The 17,554-nt window shown below is 42.5% G+C and overlaps 1 protein-coding gene across 2 annotated transcripts in view; it reads left to right on the top strand.

The window, feature by feature from the left end:
• The window catches only part of KIF6 (kinesin family member 6), a 382,690-nt gene that overhangs the window by 323,424 nt on the left and 41,712 nt on the right, over positions 1-17,554 (top strand). For both annotated transcript variants that reach the window (XM_033217053.1, XM_033217051.1), the window contains one exon: positions 8,763-8,813. In XM_033217053.1, the coding sequence (XP_033072944.1) occupies positions 8,763-8,813 (51 nt within the window). The remainder of the gene's footprint in view (positions 1-8,762; positions 8,814-17,554) is intronic.

Here is a 17,554-nt window from a genome sequence, read left to right as displayed (position 1 = left end):
AGAAGACTCTTGAATTCTGGAGAAATGAAGTGTCAGGTGGAATAAGGCAGCTTAAAAACATTTGCCTAGCATTTAGGCCACTCCTGGTCTCCCACTGTATGTTCCATGCTGGGCCTTTCTCTCTGAGGAACCCAGGGGAGGACCTGTTGCCGTGACCTCAAGAAGGGAAGAAGGCTTCTCAGAGGTACCCAAGCCAGTGGAAATCCCTTACTGTCTTGGGCTCCCTCTGACCCTCTGTCTTCCACCTTCACTTCTTTGCCAGGCTGCTGGTGAATAACACAGCTCTGCCAAATAATCTGATGCTGAAACCCTCCTTATTTCCCCTATCCCTGTCACTGAGACTTAGATTATGAATATTTTCAGCGAGCACACATGGCAGATGACATCACATGTGTGGCAGGTGCCCAAGAGCAATTTCCAGTGTGCTATAGTAACATCACATTTCCCTATCAAGGAAGTGCAGTGGGTATTTAATTTTTATTTCTTTTTATAAATATATACAAATACAGCTTTTATATGAATCGTAAATCATGTGCCTTTATTAAAGTACATTTTCTCTTTTTTTTTAATCTTGCCTGGCTTCATCCTCTCCTACCCAATTCATTCTCCACCCGACTTCCACCCTCAGTAACCTGTCATAGCATTGTAGATATTCATTCACATAACCTCTGTGGTCACATGATCATATGTATACATATATATGCACAAGGGCATATATGCATGCACAAACACACACGCAGTTATTTACATACATATATGTAAAGCTCTTGCCACTGTTTGTTTCACCAAACACAGGATCATTTATACCCCATTCTTTTCTCTGATTCTTTTTTTCTTCTTCCTTGTCTTCTGTTGAATTGTTAAAATGTTGGCATTCCCTCCCCACAACACCCATCCCTTGCCTTTTTTTCTGATCTTCTATTGATTTGGCTGCTATTGTACATATTTTTATTCTTCTAGAGTTAAAAAGTAACTATAACAATGTCTGTAGTTGTTCCAAATATATCCTCCTCCCAATCACAGCCAGGGTTACAGCTCGCATTAACTCCCCGCTGAACATCTCGTTACTTTATCTTCACTGTGTTATTATTGCCTAAAGGGTCAGTTTTCAGATACACACACACACACACATACACACAGAGGTTTTTTAATGGTCAAATAATTAAATATTTTTACTTAAATATTTAATTTACATTTTTTGCTATTATTTCTTTTATCCCCCACCTGTGTGTTTATTTTTCTTCTTGCTGATCATAACAACTTTCACACTTACATAGTTTTTATTATATGTCAGGAACTCCTTAAGTACTTTACACACGTGACCTAATTCAGTTCTCACAGCACAAATGCTGTTATAATCCCCATTTTTCAGACGTCAAAACTGAGGCACACTGACATTCAGTCACTTGCAGGAGGTTACACAGTAGTGGCCCAGCTGGATGCAAACCCAGGGTGGTCGGCTCGAGAGTCCATGCACTCACCCTCCACCCTTGGTTGCCTCTCAGTTGAGTTCTTTTAGGGAGAGAGGGTCTGTGGGTGGTAAATGCTCTTTGTCCTCTTATGACTGATAATGTCTTCACTGAGCCCTCACCTATGAATGATAGTTTGGGTATGAATAAAATTCACATTGACAGCTGTTTCCCTCCACTATCTCCTGGCACCTGCAGTTGTCACTGAGGGTGGGCGGTCATCTAAGTTGCTCCTTTGCAGGTCCCCTGGAAGCTGTTAATAGTGGTTCTGTTTCCCTGAAGTTCTGTAATTTTACTATGATGTGTCTGGGGGTGGATTTATTTTTATTTTTCCTGCTCAATATTCAAACTGCACTTTTAACCCAAGGGCTTATATTTTTCTCGAATGCTGGAAAATCTCAACTGCTATCTCTTCGAATACTGCTTCTTTACAATTTGCCTCCATTCTCTTCTAGAATTCTAGGCAAATTAGGAAGCCTCTCAGTCTCTTCTCCGTGACTTTTAACTGCTTTCCCCATTTTTATCTCTTGCTTTCTGTGCTGTGTTTGAGTGAGTTTTTCCAACTGTCTTCCAATTCACTAATTCACTTTTGAAATTTACCCTGTCTAGAGTTTATTCCCTTACTCTCTGTACTTTTTATTCATTTCAATGACTAGTTTTTATTTTAAAATTTCTGTTCTATCCAACTATTCTTGTATCATTTATACCTATTTGTCACATATTTCTTATTCTTTTTAAAGAAAATATATCTCTTCATTAATCTCGTTAAGTATCCTCAACATATTTTAAGGTCTTTGCCTTGGGCAGATAGACTAGCTCAATCATTATGGAGGGCAGCACTCAAATTAATTTCACAGATCTGCTGAGAACCAGCAGAGAAATTTTCTTACAGACTTATAAGACTACGTGCTTAGGGATGGTCATCACAGCACTGTTGGCGTTAGTGGGAGTGAGGTGCAATCCAGTTGTTCAACTATCAAAAAATGGAAGTAAAATTTGGGGTGCATTCTTTGGAATGGATGTAGCAGTCAGAAACTGAGAATTCGATGCATATACAGCAAAACAGATGTCAAAAACAGTACTAATAAATAAGAAACAGAATGAGATCTATAGCACAATATTACTTTCACAGCTTAAAACTACACAGAAAACTTGAATACAAATTGTAAGAACACCTACAATAAGAACACATACATCAAACAAATTAGAATGGTTGCCTGTTGGAAGAAGAGGAGAATGAGAATAGGACATGAGGCATGAAGTATGAGGGTCAAAGTACACGTATACATACACACACACACACACACATATATATAAATGCTTATGCATACATACATCTATACATACAAACAAACATATAGGAGAGGCATTGCCCAGGCTAATGCAGATGGCATACCCTAAACTGAAGAGTAAAATTAACTCAAGCCTCTGTGGTTCTGCATCTGCCTGCCCAGAAAATTACTTTCATCTGTAACTAATTCATGTTCCAACTATTGACTTGACTATCTTTTTTTAGCATTAGATTTATTCATATATTTTGGCATTTTGGTGGGCAGGCCCATTTTTAATGAAACACGTTTTATTTATTTCTCTTACTCTCTTTCTCTTTGTGTTCATCCCTCTCTGGCTGACAGATCCTCCAGGACCCCAATCCAAAATCAGCTCCAGTAAAGACAATTTGGAGTGCCTGCTCCATAACAGAACTGGAGATGAGCAGACCCTATCTAGAGCCCGTGAGCAGCTGGGCTTGGCAACTGGAGAGAGGCTGAGTTTGTACATTTCTTCCTCCTTTGGCTTGCATTGAGTTGGAAACCATAGCCCCAAGCAACATCTGGTGCACGTTTTTTTCAGTCCCCTTTCACTCACAGATTGGGTGATAGGGAGTCTCACTTCAACCCTCAGCTTCAAACGATGTGCCTGACTCTTACCCTGTTTTGCATGGCACCCTTTTAGTCACCTTCCTACTTCTACCAGTGCTTTGCATGCTCAAGGCCTCAGCTCCACTCGCCATTTTTGCATTTCCATCCTACTTCTGGTCTTCAGAAATATGTCTCATAATCAAATCCAGCAATGTCTTCCTGATAGTCTCTTTTCTATTTTATCCACCACTGCTATGGTGAGAAGAGGTATTTCCTGCCTCAAGACATTTTCAAAGTATACCAACAAGTTTGGATAAAGCCTGATGAAATACATATTAGCAAGGGGGACATGAATATGTCTGATTTTAGGGTTTCAAAGAATTTACATCCTCCTGTTAGTTGGAAATCCGTGTAAGGATTACACAATTTATTCTAGGCCCATTATTTTTACAAATAGCCTTACACACAGCCTTTAGGGATCTAACCTTAGGTTATCATGATCCTCTGTGTTAGCACAAAAAAAAAAAAAAAAAACTGGCTTCTCACATCACAGCTGAAATTGACACTCTGAGTTCAGAGCCTCTAACTAGACCTTCCTTTCAAAGAGGCCCCTCAGGCAGGAAACATATTCTACATATTCTCCCCACACCCCAGTTCTACTCTAGTAGTATAGTCAGATAGACAAATAGCGTTTACCTGGGTCCAGAGCTCTTAGTAATTACCCAGGACCCTAGACTCCAGTATGAATACAATTCAGTCTTCCCCAGCCCTAGTCCTCCACTCAACCCTCCCTTGCCACTCCTGTCCCAAACCAGTATGTACTTGGCTTCTGCATTCTTGTCCCAGCAGTTCTGTCAGACTGGAGTGCCCTTCCCAAGCGCACCTTAACACCCTTGCTCTTTTCTGAGCCTACTCAATTCGCCTGTAGTGATTATGCCTTTCCCAATGTCTCCTTTCCTCCTCTAAATGTATCTCTACCGTCGATTTGACATTTAGCCACTTGACCTGTCATCTTAACCACGTAGTACCTTCCAATATGTCTGAAAGTGCCTGAATACCTAAAACTAGCGTGGTATATCCTACATGCTGGTGCATTATCCCTTGCTTCTCTGAAAGATCTTGAGATATAGTAAAGCAGATATTATTGCAGTTATAGTATTATTTCCATTTTTCAAATGATAACATTGAGGCTTAGAGATGTTAATTAGCCCATTCAACTAAGAAGCAGCAAAACTGAAATTTGAACTCAACTCTGTCTACCTCCAGATTTGTAATTATTTTCTCTTTCTTTTCTTTTTTTTTTTTTTTTGAGACAGTCTCATTCTGTTGCCCAGGCTGGAGTGCAGTGGCACGATCTTGGCTCACTGCAACCTCTGCCTCCCAGGTTCAAGTGCTTCTCCTGCCTCAGCCTCCCAAGTAGCTGGGATTACAGGCACCCATCACCATGCCCGACTAATTTTTGGATTTTTAGTACAGATGCAGTTTTGCCGTGTTGACCAGACTGGTCCTAAACTCCTGACCTCAGGTGATCCACCCACCTTGGCCTCCCAAAGTGCTGGGATTACAGGCATGAACCACCATGCCCGGCCCAGATTTGTAATTATTTTCTAGAATAACTGAAATGGCAAAGAGGTTTTGCTTCATCTCAAGTCCAACTTCAAGTGATGGGCTGTAGCTGCCCAGAGTGCTGTGTGGGAGAGCCAAACTCAGGCTCAGCAGGAAAGCAAACCATCCCTGATGGACGAGCAAGACCAGCCATTGGTCCAGCGTTTAAAAGAAAGAGCACACAGGCCACCTCTTTGCTGATCCCCGTACCACGCTGACTTTCCTAGGCCAGGATAGAGCCTTCTACGAGTGTGTATATTCCACAGCACTCAGAACATAGTGTGTAACCTATAGTAGACGAGAGATAAGTATTTATTGTTTGATAGCAGCATAAACATGTTGAATGAGGCACAGCATCCCAGAAATTGCAGGAGCAGCAGACAGCCACTCAGGGAGTCGTAAGTGAATAGCGCTCCTCCGGGCCAGCCAAGCAGTGTTCACTTGGTGAACAATCACAAAGTAGCATGCATGCAAAATAAAGTGTGAAGCTTATGAAAAATGGTTTTATTCAGAAGACTGAACATTGATATAAAAAAATCAGTTTCACTTCTGCATGATGATAATACTTTCCCTAGAACTACTCAGTAACAGAAAAAAAACCATACACCACACAGAGCACCACCTCCACATACCCCGCTCACGGTCATATTTAAGGTCACCCATCTCCTCTGGAGCTTTCCCATGGATTGCTGTAAGCTCTGCTCCCCGCTGCCACCCCCACTCCATCAATTAATGAATCAAAAGGGAGAGAAGGTGTTTCTAGCATGTACTGTGGTAAATTACTGGAGGAAAAGTTACTAATTACGGACACTCCTGCAGGCAGCGCATTCCTTCCCTCCCCTACCCTTTTGCTTTTCAGCCTCAATCTGGGCTCCCTACTTCCCTCCCAGACTGTCTCCAGCCTCAGGCTGGGAGTTCTCTGTTTCCATTTCATCTCTTTTCCATACCTCTGGATGGGGATGTGTCCAGGAACCCAGGCCAAAACCAGCAAATTTATCACCGTAGTAATGACAGCAAGCTGCATGCTGAGTGAATTCTGCAATCCCCCTCAACTCCTTCTTTTGCCAAAACCCAGGAAGCGGCAAGATCCAGCAGGTTACAGACTGTTATCTGCACATGAAGAATAGCTCTGTTAGAAATGCAATTAGGTATCAGCCATAAAGCTATTTTCGGAAGCTTGTTTGGTGGGGGCAGGGGAAACTTGCCATGCGGTGGGAAATGTTAGTCAATTCACCAACTCTGAGTTTCAAAATTGTGACGTACCAGGTTGAGTGCACCTACTCTGGTCGAGGCATGGGGTTGGGAGGCACAGACTTGAGGAAGCATGTGTCAGGAGGCCCATTGTCAGGGAGGCTTATTATTGGGGAGACTTATTATCAGGGAGGTAGTTTTCCAGGGAGCAGTGCAAACCAGTGTGTGCTCTAAAGGAGCAAGCCGCTGTCCAGGCTCATTAGGAAGGCAGTACCCAGGCATATGAGAAGCTCCTGGTATATGGCTGTGCCCGATACCCAGGAAACAGGCAGGGTACCAAAGCGTCAATGACTCTCCATACTGCAGGATTAAAAAGCTTTTGATGACTCACTGTAAATCAAGAGATGTTTCTAAATGGTGTGTTGCATTTGTCACAGCAATATCTCCTTTTATTTGGAGCATGCATGTGCTATCCTGTCTTACAATTTAATTCAGCGGTGTTTGATGCAGCCTAGAGTCTCAGTCCAGCAGCAGCCTTATGTCCCCAACGTCTTTACTCTGCTCATATGGACAATAAGGGTCAAATCGCACCGAGTGAGGAAAAGATCCATTTGGGGCTGTGGCTGGCTCAGGTGTCAAAGTCATTTTCCTGTTGGATCCAGGTTCACCAATACTCATCACTGGGTCAAGTTTCCACTTCCCCAAATCCGCCTCAGCACACTCCTGAAGTTCCCACCCTTCCCCCACATGGAATAAGGGTGCAATTATTGCTTAGGCCCAATGTCTGCCATGCTCTCTATGCATAACTTTCTCCAGTGGGGACACATGGACACCAAGGCACAGACATGCAGGTGCCCCAGACCCTTACCCAAGACAATGATGTGCCTGGAGATAGTGGCCTCCGAGGTATCACCTAAGGACTGGTAATGTTTGGCCTCCACAGAGGGCAAGTCGAAGTAGAGAAATCAGTCAAAGCATCCTCAGATGTGTGAAGGGCCCTCACCACCAGTGATAGAGGATCTTTTTCTGTGCTGATCCAGAGAACAGGCCAGGCACACAACTGAAAGTTATAGGGAAGTAAATGCAACTTCACATAATTAATTCCTTATATATATCTTAATGGAATTGCTCGAATACATACAAGTCCGAAGGGAAATGCTCATTTCCTTCTGTAGAAGGGATTCCTAAATTGGGTGCAAAGTTGAACTGAATGACCTCTGCCATCTCTCCCAATTGTAACATTCTAGGAGTACCCTAGAACTCTCCATAAGTGATAAAGTCTCTTGTGACTGCTTCCTCGTCTACTCATCTTTTGAATTCTCAATTCAGCTATAGCCTTGGAGGTATAGAATGTACTTATGTGAGGAAAGAAATATCTTAAGCAAGGAAGCAATGAATTTTCCAGGCTTTCTTGGAATCCCCCAGTGGCCTGATCACATCCCCCAAATGGGACATGCCATACAGACAGCACTGACATTTTAATAAGTGTGCTGAGCCCTTGGACATAAACAAACTCCGGGCTGCTGTTTCACCCATCCTTCATGCATGAAATCATGGAATTTTAGAGATGGAGGACGCCTGGAGGTCATTGCCTCCCAGATCCTTCCCAGGGCAGGAATTCTCACTCTAACAACCCAACAGATGGTCACCCAGCTTCTGCTTGAACACTTTCAGGAAGGGGCTCACTGCTTTGCCAGAAGATTTAATCCATTTTGAGACAACTTAATCCATTTTGAGATAGTCCTCATTGTGAGCTGTTTCTTCCTTCTATTAAGCCCCAAGTCTGCTTTCATTTGACTTGATTTCTGCCCTCAGGAGTAAGATAAAAATAAAGCTTTTTCTAATTCATATGACAATGTTCAGATATTCAAAGACAGCCATTATCTCAATTTCTTCTCTCCAAGTCTTGTCTTCACATCTGAATGTCTCAGGTCACCTTAAATATTTCTCGTATGGCATGGTTTCAGAACCCTCACCATTCCAGTCACCATCTTCTGAATATTTTCTATTTTGCAAATGTTCCTTTTGAAGAGTAACTCCCAGAACAAATACTAGGTGAGGTCTCCTCACTTGTAGAGCCGAGTGGAACTATCACCTCCCTGAAGGGAACGATCACTGTTCTCTGCTCACCATACCTTTATTAATGTAAACTAGAATTATATGAGCTTCACACCAAATGACCAACTATTAGGGTTATTGTCAGCTAAAACCACCATCTTTTTTTATTTGACACAGTTTCATATAGCTTAAAGAAAGATGTGGATTTTAAAGTAGGCCTAAAAATTATTAAAAGACCAAATTCTGCTTTTTCCTTTATTAATAATAGAAAAAACCATTTAGGAGAATCGGGGCCTCAGCAAAAGTTATGGGTGACAGACTAAGATACTCGAATCCTAAGATGATTGAACTCAAGGGTGAAATGTGTGTTTGCACTGGTGTGCCAGCACCTAGGCCTTTGCAACCTCTTCTTCCAACACAATCTAGGAACCATGGAAGGGCATTTCTTGAAAGCTGTGCCTGCTTTTGTCTCCCTTACTCTACCTTTTTTTTTTTTCTGTAGCTTGCCACATGCTTCTGAGGCAGTCTTCCTCCAGCCCACTGGAAACCCACTGGTAGTTTTCTTTTGTGTCTTTGGCAGGTCACCTGAAGGAAGAAATCACCCAGCGGCATATACAGCAAGTAGCCCTAGGTAGGTACAAAGTAGAATCTGCAGGAAGAGGATGAAGGTAATATAAACTGATCTGATTTTAGGAATCCAAACCCAGCTAAAAGATAACCCATTTAAAACCCTCTCTGAAGTTAAGGATGGCAAGGGTTGCTATCCACTTAGCTTTCCTTGGATGGCCCCCCGCAACAGGATTTGTTTCCCCAGCCTGTGTTCTTGCGCCTGGCCATCAGCACCTGGCACCCCACCCTTCCAGCTGTTGCCTCATCCTCCCCTCCTTTCCCACCCCACATCCCCACCTAAATTCACCCACTGTGTCCCAGATCCTCAGAGTCCTATCTGAGCTTTTGAGAGCCACTACTAACTAATCCTAACAGAAATAGTTAATGATGAAAACAGCATTTGTTTACAGACCTGTGTCTATTGCTCAGCTTCATATGCAATCTCCTTTCATCCACAGCAGTGCAAAGAGGTAAGTGCATTTACCAGATAGGGGAGATGCCGTGCCTTCCCAAGGTCATGTAGCCAGTGAGTGTTGAAACAAGGATTTGAACACAACTCTGTTCCAAGTTTGGTTCTGTTAGCCCTCATGCTGTTTACTGCCCACTGCAGTGATCAACCCGCTTTAATGCATGAAGAATGCAAACACTAAACCAGTACGGTCATATTCTAAGAGGCCCTTGGCACCTTTTAAGCAGTGGACATCTGTAGAAAACACCCTTTTTTGATATGTGACCCAATGAAATCAGCTGGGAGAAGAGTATAGCTTGCAGAGGACTGATGGAGTGGGTATCCTAGGTAGAACCACCTCATTTCCTCTCCAGCTAGCTGGGATCAACAATTTATGGAGAGCTTTGATTAAATAAGAAATTCATGTATTTCAGACCAAAAAAGCTCCCCTTGAGTTGGCATGGACCCTCAATTACCTGTAATCGGAGAAATCCAGCACCCAGGGCCAATGGTGGAGAAATGGAGGAGAGCCTCTAAAGTCATGACGATGGCTCATTTGACTTTGGTAGCTTGTATCATTAGGAAGGTTGGTTGTTTCATTTCAGTGGTAATAATGATGATATAGAATAAATACTGATTACATCAGGAACATAGAACAAGGGCACCTAAGCCACAGCGACTGGAGCTCTGAGCTTCCTACTGTTGGCCCTAGGACTGAGGGGTCAGGTACACTGCCCTCCCCACACCAGAGACTTGGGCACACACTTAGAATTGAGATTCTGCAAAGTGTCTTCAACAAAGAGCCAGGCTGCCCCAGGGCCCTTCCCAGACTTGGGAAGGCAGAATGACCTCTGCTGGAAAACTGTACCAAGGTGACCTTATAGGCCTCTGTATCCTGCTTCATGCTCACCCTGGCAGGTCCCTGGGTATGGAGTCGTCCCCAAGGGCTGCCACCTGGCCGTGAAACATCTGCCCTCTTCTCCAGCCTTCACGTTACTGGTTAAATAAGAACAACAATGTAGGAAGTCCTAGCCAGAGCAATTAGGCCAGAGAAAGAAATAAAAGGCATCCAAACAGAAAAGAAGAAGTCAAGTTATCTCTCTTTGCTGATATGACTATATACCTAGAAAACTCTAAAGATTCTGCCAAAATACTCCAAGACCTGATAAACTACTTCAGCAAAGTCTCAGGATACAAAATGAATGTACAAAATCAGTAGCATTTCCATACACCAAAAACTTTCATGCTTACAATCAAGAATGCAATCCCATTTACAATAGCCACAAAAAACTAAAAATATCCAGGAATGCACCTAATGGTGAAGGTGAAAGATCTCTATGAGGAGACCTGTAAAACACTGCTGGAAGAAATCACAGACAACACAAACAAATGGAAAAGCATTCCATGCTCATGAATTGGAAGAATCAATATTGTTTAAATGTCCAAAACAATCTACAGATTCAATGCTATTTCCATTTTTACCAATTGCCAATATCATTTTACACAGAATTAGAAAAAAGCTATTCTAAAATTCATATGGAACCATAGAAGAGCCTAAATAGCCAAGGCCATCCTAAGCAAATAGAACAAAGCTAGAGGTATCACATTACCCAATTTCAAACTAAACTACAAGGCTACAGTAACCAAAACAGTATAGTATTAGTACACAACCAGACATATAGACCAATGGAACAAAATAAAAACTCCCGAAATAAAGCTGCACACCTACAACCAACTGATGTCCAACAAAGTCAACAAAAATAAACAATGGGGAAAGAACATCCTATTCAATAAATAGTGCTGGGAAAACTGGCTATTTGCAGAAGAATGAAACTAGACTCCTACCTCTAACCATATACAAAAATGAACTCAAGATGGATTAAAGACTTAAACGTAAAACTTCAATCTGTTAAAATTCTAGAAGAAAACCTAGGATATACTTTTCTAGACATTGGTCTAGGCAATGAATCTATGATGAAGACCCCAAAAGCAAATGCAACAAAATCAAACATAGACAAATGGAACTTAATTAAACTAAAGAACTTCTGCACAGCAAAAGAAACTCTCAAAAGAGTAAATAGAGAACCTACAGAATGGGAGAAAATATTTGCAAACTATGCATCCAATGAAGGATTAATATCCAGAATCTATAAGGAACTTAAATGAATGAATAAGAAAAAAAAACCTATTAAAAAGTGGGCAAAGACAGGAACAGACACTTCTCAAAAGAAGACATACAAGTGGCCAAGAAACATACAAAACAATGTTCAACATCACTAATCATCAGAAAGATGCAAATCAAAATCGCAATGAGATACCATCTCACACCAGTCAGAATGGCTACTGCTAAAAAAGTCAAAAAATAACAGTGTTGGCAAGGTTGCAGGGACAAGGGTATATTTATACACTGCTGGTGGGAATGCAAATTATTTCACCTCCTCTGGGAAGCAGTTTGGAGATTTCTCAAAGCTCTAAAAATAGAACTGCCTTTCAACCCAGCAATCCCATTACTGGCTATATACCAAAAGAAAAATAAATCCTTCTACCAAAAGACACATGCACTGAAACATATGTTCATTGCAGCACTATTCACAATAGCAAAGACATGGAATCAATCTCGGTGCCCATCAATGGTGGATTGGATAAAGCAAATGTGGTACACATCATGGAATACTACACAGCCATAAAAAAGAACAAAATCACTCCTTTGCAGCAACATGAATACAGCTGCAAGTCATTACCCTAAATGAATTAACTCAGGAACAGAAAACCAAATATCGCATGTTCTCACTTGTAAGTGGGTGCTAAATCTTGAGTTCACACAGACATAAAGATGGAACCAACAAACATCAGAGACTCCAAAAGGAGGGAGGGAGGGAGGGAAGAGGGCAAGGACTGACAAATTTCCTATTAGTTACAACGTTCACTACCATGGTGACGAGATCAATACAAGCCCAAACCTCAGCATCATGCAATGTACCCTTGTAATAAACCTGCACATGTACCCCTCTATCTAAAATTTAAAAATGGAAATTTAAAAATAAAGAAACAATGATGTGAAAAATACCACTCAACTCTAGGGGCAATTTTCATCTTTGGTCTGGGAAGCCATATCCATGGCTTTGTGGGCAAGAGATCTTCCATCCTTTCTGCTGCCCAATCCCCTCCCCTCCCAGGGATGGTCCTTGCAGCTGGAGCAGACACTCCCTGGGCCTTTGGAAAACTGCTGTATGTTTTCAATCACAGGCTTGTGCCTTAATTCCTCTGCTCATCTCTCTGGGAGTCTTCTGAATTACAGCAGGTGTCAGGTTCAGCAGCGCCTAGCTTTGCCTGAAGTAATCAGCAAACTTCAAACGGAAAGCACTTTGGCTGGAAGTCTAATTAAGAGTATTTGAAATACCTATTTATTTTAAAAGCATACTATCCCAATTAGAGAAGAAGTGTTAACATCTCCCAGCTGCCATTCTGAGATTAAATGCCATGTTGCCATCCAAACTCCTTAGGAGGTTGTCTGATGGAGATTTGGAACTGCCAGAGCTTGTGTGTCCCAAGTGGCCACATTTCAGATGGGAAGTCTCCTCACTGAGAGAAACCTCTCAAGACAGATTGTTTATAGAACCTTAACCCTCACCCTTCAGCCTAGCAGTTGGGCTGAAGGCTAGGACAGCGGGCTCCTGTAAGAGTAAAGGCAGCCTACTCAGTATATTTGGATTCCCTGATGTTTTATAATTCAGGCTTCAGATCTAAGAGTAAAGAAGTGACTCAGTGGTACACCCCCTTTCATTTCTGTCTTTTTTGTGTATCTTGTACTACTGTCACCCTTTTCATTCTGTTCCTTTTGTCTGCTTCGTTTCACTTTCTCTCACTCTCCATTCTCAGCATCTCCTCTGCTACTGTTTCTTTTGCCTACATGTTCCTATGATTTCATGAAAGTGTGGGTGTGATTGGTTTGGGTTTGTTGTGGGGAAGGGTGATGAGCAAGTTGGATCAAGAGAGTTTTTGTTATATGTTTTGCAGAAGAATATGTCTCTGGATGTGTAAGTAGATGTGTGCCCAGGGAAATTTCTATAAAGGCAATTCCATATCCCCAAGGAACAAAGACGTAGTGGTGATGTGAGCGGCACCATTTGGAAGAAATCATCCATGGATGATGATAAGCCATTCCCAGTGGTGTGCTGAGCTGGCTCAGTCCATAAAAGCGTAAATTGTTAATACTCCAGGAATTTGGGGAGCCATTTTTAAACAAAGATGTGATTAAAATTAAATCAGATAAGTTTATGATTAAATAAGTTATATTAAGAAAGGTAACAAGTACTCAAACTTCACCACTTCCTAATTTACTACACTGTGTTATTATCTGTGCTTTTGAAGTGATCTGTATCCACTGTATCTGTGTGGTGGGAACACTGTGTGATGGTGCGCTGCTGTGCCTCTCTTCCCAAATCCACATTTAGCGACATCACCCTGGTGGCTTAAAATCAGCCATGCTGGAAATATTTACACCAAGGATATTGGCAAGTATTATAAATGGGACTTTTTTTTTCCCAGAGAGTGGCTGTTAAACATTTGCCACCACACTAATGGCATATGGATGGCCCTTTCAAGGCTGTGTGTGTGTGCACGCATGCGTGACTGTGCATGTGCTTTTATGAGGATTTGTACTCTTTCTTGGCTGAAAATCAAGACTATGGTTCTTTCTTCATCTATGACTCACCCAAGATACATCAGGAAGCATAAACATCTACCGAATCCTGGTCCTTTTAAAACTTAGTGAACAGGAGAGCTAATGAAGACAAAAAGGAGGCTGAAGAAGTATTGGGCCCTGTGAGCTCCCTAGATGTGACGGTCAGAGCTGGGGGTGTCTTTTAAGACAAATTTCAACCATTTCTAAGAACATCATCAGGTCTCAGAGGAGGGCTGACTCCCACACACTGTTTCAGGAAACAATAGAACAATGTTATTTTTAAATTAGGCATCATTTGGAAATGATACTAACTTAACTAGATTCAGCTAGCTGAGCTGAGAGTGCTTTGCTGAATTCAGTTGTGTGTTTTTACCACTTTACTATACTATCGACCCCAAATGATTTAGTATTGTTGATAATGCAGATGAGACTAATCAGCAAATGTTTCTTGAGTACTTTACCATGTGCCAGGCATGTTACTGAGTTCTCTACATGGGTTTCCTCTTTAATGCTCACATCCCCATGACGTGGATGTTACTGTTATCCTCACTTTACAGTTAAGGCCCAAAGGGGTTAAGGAAACCTGCCTAACTTTGCTCAGCTATGGATGCAAGGCCAGCAGCCTGGGTGCAGAGCAGTGCTCCAACCATCACACTGCACTGCCCTTAGCACTTTGCCAGGCATCATGGAATCCACAGAGGGCTGTATCCAGTGCCTGTCCTCAAAGAGTTTCCAATCTAACCAGGATGAGTTGGCATATGCATAAAAAGACAACTCCTTTTTTTTAAGTATCAGATTCAGTGACCTACATTTTTCCATTCACTGTCCTCTTTCCACTGTAGTCACAAAACTAATTCAACCTTAACCTCCTCCATGAAGCCTTCCCTGACCCCTTCTCCCCAAGTCTGCTTTTGCCTCCACCTCATGGGTCTCCGTTAAGGCACCAACCCTATTTTGTAATTATTTATTTCCATATATATTCTCCATGCTAAAATGTGAGCTCCAGGAAAGGTGGGTGCAGTCAAATTCATCTTCGCATCCCTAGCAGCCAGCACAAGCAATAAATAGGCCAAGTCAATGGCCAAATGAGTGCTTCCCCAGGTGACTTCCAGAGTCACACATTCCTGCAAAAGCACAATGAGACATTTGAGCGTAAAATAAAATAAAATAAGTCCATTTAAAAGAAGTAGAAGGCATAAGTGCTTTTGGACTCCACAGCTGAGCAAATTACAACACACAGGCAATAAATTTGGCTCTCTCTTGTCTAGCTGCTAAGCAAAAAAGAGGCACCCAGAGTTACATAGTTTTCATTTTCTGACAGCAGGAAGCATACTAACTAATTTATCTGCAGAAAATAGAATTTCTTCCTGGAACTAAATACAAGCCAGAATTTATCGTGTGGATCCTTGTATAAAGGACACTGAGTGACACAGTGAACAATGTCTTCAACTACAGTTTTACAAAAGATACCGAAATGTTATTCAACCAGATGATTCTTCTATCGACCCTCTATAAAAGCTAGAAGCCTGACATTAAAGCATAACTCACTGAAAGCGTTTATGTGAGCGGCCAAGATAATAGGATCCAGGTACTCGGCTTTCTGATGGCCACACAGAGCATGACTAAAACTGGAAGAATCCAGCCCCAGGAACGTGGGCTGTGGCCTCTCTCTCAAATATCTCTTCTGAGCAATATTTGATCAGGGCTGGATCTTGTTCGGTTCAGTCAAAACCCTTAACAGGTGCCTGCGGTTAAAATTTAAAAGATACATCACACTACCAAACAGCATGTGAAACATGTCAGGTGAGAGGGACAGGCCATGAGAACTTTTCATTCTTACCAGGAGGAGTGGCCCTGGGGGGTTGTCACCGAGATCACAGGCCTGGGCTGAGTCTTGAGGAATGGGCAGGATTCTGAACCACAGAGAAGAGTGGGAAATAGTTTGGGTTAGTTGGGGTGTGTGTATATGTGTGTCTGTTGTGTATGTATGTGTGTGGTGTATATATGTGTCATGTGATGTGTGTGTATGTGGTATGGATATGTGTTATGTGTATGTGTATATGTGGTATGTGTGCAGTGTGGGTGTGTTGTATGTATGTATATGTGGCATGTGGTGTGTGTGTATGTGGTGTGTTGGATATGTTGTATGTGTGTTTTGTGTTTGCATGTGTGGTGTGTATGTGTGTGGTTTGTGTGTTTGTGTGTGTGTGGTGTGTCTGTGGTATGGATATGTTGTATGTGTTATATGTGTGTGTGGTTTGTGTGTTTGTGTGTGGGGTGGGGGTTTCTCTACATTTACGCTTCTCTGCTTACCCTTGACCCAACTTCTGTGAAAACAGAGCTTACTGGAACATCCCATTTCCTCAACTGCAGGCATGTTTCATATACTGTTGTAGAAGATATTATACTGATAGTATTAATTAAAAAAAGAAAATACCCACAAACTTAAGATCAACAAGTTCCAAAGGATGGCTGAGATTCCCCCACGAATACTACCTCTTGGGCACTACCCCTCTTCCCACCTCCCTCCTCCCTTTTCTCACTGCCCCAGGAACAAAGATCTCCTTGAACAAAAGCAGCCCCCAAGAACAAGCCCATCGACTGTAATGCCACCTGGGGCCCTGAGATTGCCACTGGCTGGTGTTTCACTACCTGACCTGGGAAATCAGGCAGAGGCAGCTCTGAGTCCCCTGCAAGGGCCTGATGGATTAGAGAGAGGCTCTGAAGCTGCTGGCTCCCTGTTTTACTGCGTCATCTTTGAGAGGGCTCTTTTCCCACAACCGGCATTCCTGCAGTGACCTCTTGTGGCATCCCTGTTGTTTTTCAAAGACAGGCCTCGGCTGTTGATGCCATCTTCTTCCATTTGATGTAACATTGGTGAACACTTACTTTTGAAATGCTTTTTGGAGTTCTGCACCTAGAGACAACAAACTTCAGAGAAAGCAAAAGGCCAGACTGTCAACCATTTATTCCCCAGACTTCACTGAGCACCTAGCATGATCCAGTGTGTGAAACTGGGAATCCAAGGTTGTGGAGAGGAACCACGGATTGAGACAGAACTGAAACAGGGATGGGGGCAGGGGGATGGGGGGTGGGATGAGGGGGATGGGGAGATGAGGGAGATGGAGGGGATGGGCGGTAGGGAGGGCAGGCACAGTGGCTCATGCCTGTAATCTCAGCACTTTGGGAGGCCAAGGCAGGAGAATCCCTTGAGGCCAGGAGTTGGAGACCAGCCTGGGCAGCATAGAGAGACCTCATCTCTACAAAAGATGTAAAAACTAGCCAGGTACAATGGCACACACCTGTAGTCCCAGCTACTTGGGAGGCTGAGGTAGGAAGATTCCTTGAAGTCGAGACTGCTATGAGCAATGATCATGTCACTGCACTACAGCCTAGGAGACAGAGCAAATGTAAAAAAAAAAAAGAAAAGAAAAACCGAAGGGGCCTTTCCAGCATCCTCTAGCCCAGTGATCTGCAAAATATACTCTGTGCAACCTACATGTTCTCTACAGCCCCTTCAGAACCACGAGGCAAGGGTGAGGACAGCCACTGTGCAAACAGCGCAGCTTTGGGATTCGCCCACTCAAATTCAAGCAAAACAACTTCAGATCTTTTTTTTTTTTCCATTAAG

This window comes from Trachypithecus francoisi, unplaced genomic scaffold (genome assembly GCF_009764315.1).
Source record: "Trachypithecus francoisi isolate TF-2019V2 unplaced genomic scaffold, Tfra_2.0 Lachesis_group10, whole genome shotgun sequence".
Taxonomy (NCBI): Eukaryota; Metazoa; Chordata; class Mammalia; order Primates; family Cercopithecidae; genus Trachypithecus; species Trachypithecus francoisi.
This window is presented reverse-complemented; position numbering and strand designations above follow the sequence as displayed.